Below are 2,500 nucleotides of genomic sequence, written 5' to 3'. Positions count from 1 at the left end.
GATTCACGCAAGAGCAGATTTTTCCGCTTGTCGCGCAGACCTTGCGTTTATCTGCTCTCCGCGACTAAGCATAAAACTGCTGGAGGCAGGCGCTGATTTTCTCCCTCTGTCCAATCGGGTGAGTTGAAGGCGGACCGTCCCAAGATTCAGGAAGCAACATGGTGCTCAAGGCAGCAGGCCGTGCGGGCTGCGGGGACGATCTTGAGTGTGAGTGACAGGTGCGTCACAGCGTTTTTTTTAATCTGCTGGCTGCAAAAAACTGTGACCGCGCACAACCTGCGTTTAACAGCGGCCAGCCAACTCTTGGTGGGAGCGCGCCCAACAGAGTATTTTTATTTTGCAGTATTGGTACTTTTACTTAAGTAAAGAATTTGAGTACTTTTTCCACCACTGCAGGTTAGTGACGACTGGATTACTGGATTACATCAGTGTGTGAGTGGTGGAAGAAGTACTCAGGTATTTTACATAAGTTAAAAGTAGCAATACCACAATATCAAAATACTCTGTTGCAAGTAAAAGGCCTGCCTGTGTTCATTGAGTGAAAGTACAAAAAGTGTTGGCATCAAAATATACTTAAAGTGCCAAAAGTAAAAGTACTATAATGTTTGAAAATGGCAGATCTACACAAGCTCACAATACCAGGCGTTGCGGCGTTGTGAGCTTGTAGATCGGCTGTTTTCAAATAGCCACCTATGTATTAAATAGGGCTGAAGTGATTAATGTATGTTTTGTAATATAATAAAATAATTTATATCTGCAAAGTAACTAGTAACTATACGTTTGCAAATATTTGTAGTGGAGTAAAAGTACAATGTTTGCCTCCGAGATGTAGTGGGGTAGAAGTAAAAGTATTGAAATTTAGAAATACTCCAGTAAAGTAAAACATACCTCAAAATCGTACTTAAGTACAGTACTTCAGTAAATGTACTTAGTTACTTAACACCACCACTGCATATAATTACATTATTGACTGCATTGTAAGTTTGTGAGGTGTGAGGGGGTTACTTTTAAAGCCCAACGATGCCCACATGGAATCTTATCTAAAACATGTACATGCTGTTATTGGCTCAATAAACCCACACCCTATTTTGGATTCCAGGAAGTGGTCTATTAAATATGTGGTTAGGTTAGGTGTAGTCTGGCATGGCCAGACTGTTGCCTCACACAATTTTCAAATGTTTCCGGTCATACAGTCTGGGACTCAGAAGCTGTGATCATGATTAAAATATAAAGCGAATGTGAAGCCTCCTTCCCACTTCCGTTTCGTCTCTACAGTCGTGCAAATGTATCCTAATATAAATCAAAATCATCTAAGCATATATAGCTTGATGCTAAGCAGAAATGGAAATTAAATAATAAAATGTAAAGATATTTTAAATTTTATTTTCGTGAACGGAAGTGCAAGCTTCCTCTCTTGGATTTCGGCAGGTGTAGTTCCAGACTCTATATAGCATTCGGAGATGGTGAAATAGTTGTCTGGCTACGCAAGACTAGGTTTAGGTGTGACTTTTGGATGAAGTCCCACAGAGCAGTGGTTCTCAAAATGGGGCCGGGGAACCCCAGGGGTCCAGAGGGGGTTCCAGGTGGTCCCATAGCTAAGTTATTGATTGTTAGGAATGGTCCCTTACAGGTCTGTAACTCTGAGAGTGTACGGTATAAATTGGACTATATTGGTCCATTTGGTTCCATTTTGTACAGTCTCACAGTTAAATTAACACTGAGGATCATTTTACTCTGTAGATTGGGGTGCCAGAGACGAGAATGGTATCAAATGGGGGTCTGTGGCTTAATGCATATCAAAGGGGGGGTCCTTCAAATTGAAGAGATTGAGAATCACGTTGTCTTTTACTGGTCATAAATGCTGCTTTACAGTAACAAAACAAATGTATGAACTTTCCAGACTCTCCAAGTTGCTTTATTATTTGCCTTTACCAATGTAGGTAATGCATGTATTACTGATACATAAAGTATTTGTCAATATTTTGTGAATGTAAAGTATAAACATTGTCACCCCCACACAAAATAGATAATGTTTAGGTTGAAACGTTACCGTCGTTACGCCATTAATAAAGGTGTTTTGGAGCTTTAAACCAGTGTGCGGATGTTTTAACCTTCTCTCATAATCACTGCATCATTACTGGACCCACAAATGAACGCTTTCCTAACTTTAACGTGCTCCTACTTAATTGCATTGCTAGAAATTAATTCATTAAAAATAATGTGTCTTTTCCTAGTGTGTGGGTGTCAACGGACCATGATGAGATAGAGAAGGTAGCCAAAGCCTGGGGGGCCAAGGTTCACCGTAGGAGCCCTGGAGTGTCCAGAGATTCCTCCAGTTCACTGGAGACCATTCAGGAGTTTGTCAGGCTCAATCCAGGTATGTGCACACGCTCACTCACTCACTCACACACGCGCACACACACACACACACACACACACACACACACACACACACACACACACACACACACACACACACACACACACACACACACACACA

General features: G+C 41.3%; 1 protein-coding gene across 1 annotated transcript in view; it reads left to right on the top strand.

Annotated features, from left to right (window-relative positions):
• cmasa (cytidine monophosphate N-acetylneuraminic acid synthetase a) overlaps positions 1-2,500 on the top strand; it is a 15,075-nt gene that overhangs the window by 1,755 nt on the left and 10,820 nt on the right. The window contains exon 3 of the mRNA XM_080421529.1: positions 2,235-2,377. Within this exon, the coding sequence (XP_080277655.1) occupies positions 2,235-2,377 (143 nt within the window). The remainder of the gene's footprint in view (positions 1-2,234; positions 2,378-2,500) is intronic.

This window comes from Gymnoscopelus braueri, assembly GCF_963280865.1.
Source record: "Gymnoscopelus braueri genome assembly, chromosome: 23".
NCBI lineage: Eukaryota > Metazoa > Chordata > Actinopteri > Myctophiformes > Myctophidae > Gymnoscopelus > Gymnoscopelus braueri.
This window is presented reverse-complemented; position numbering and strand designations above follow the sequence as displayed.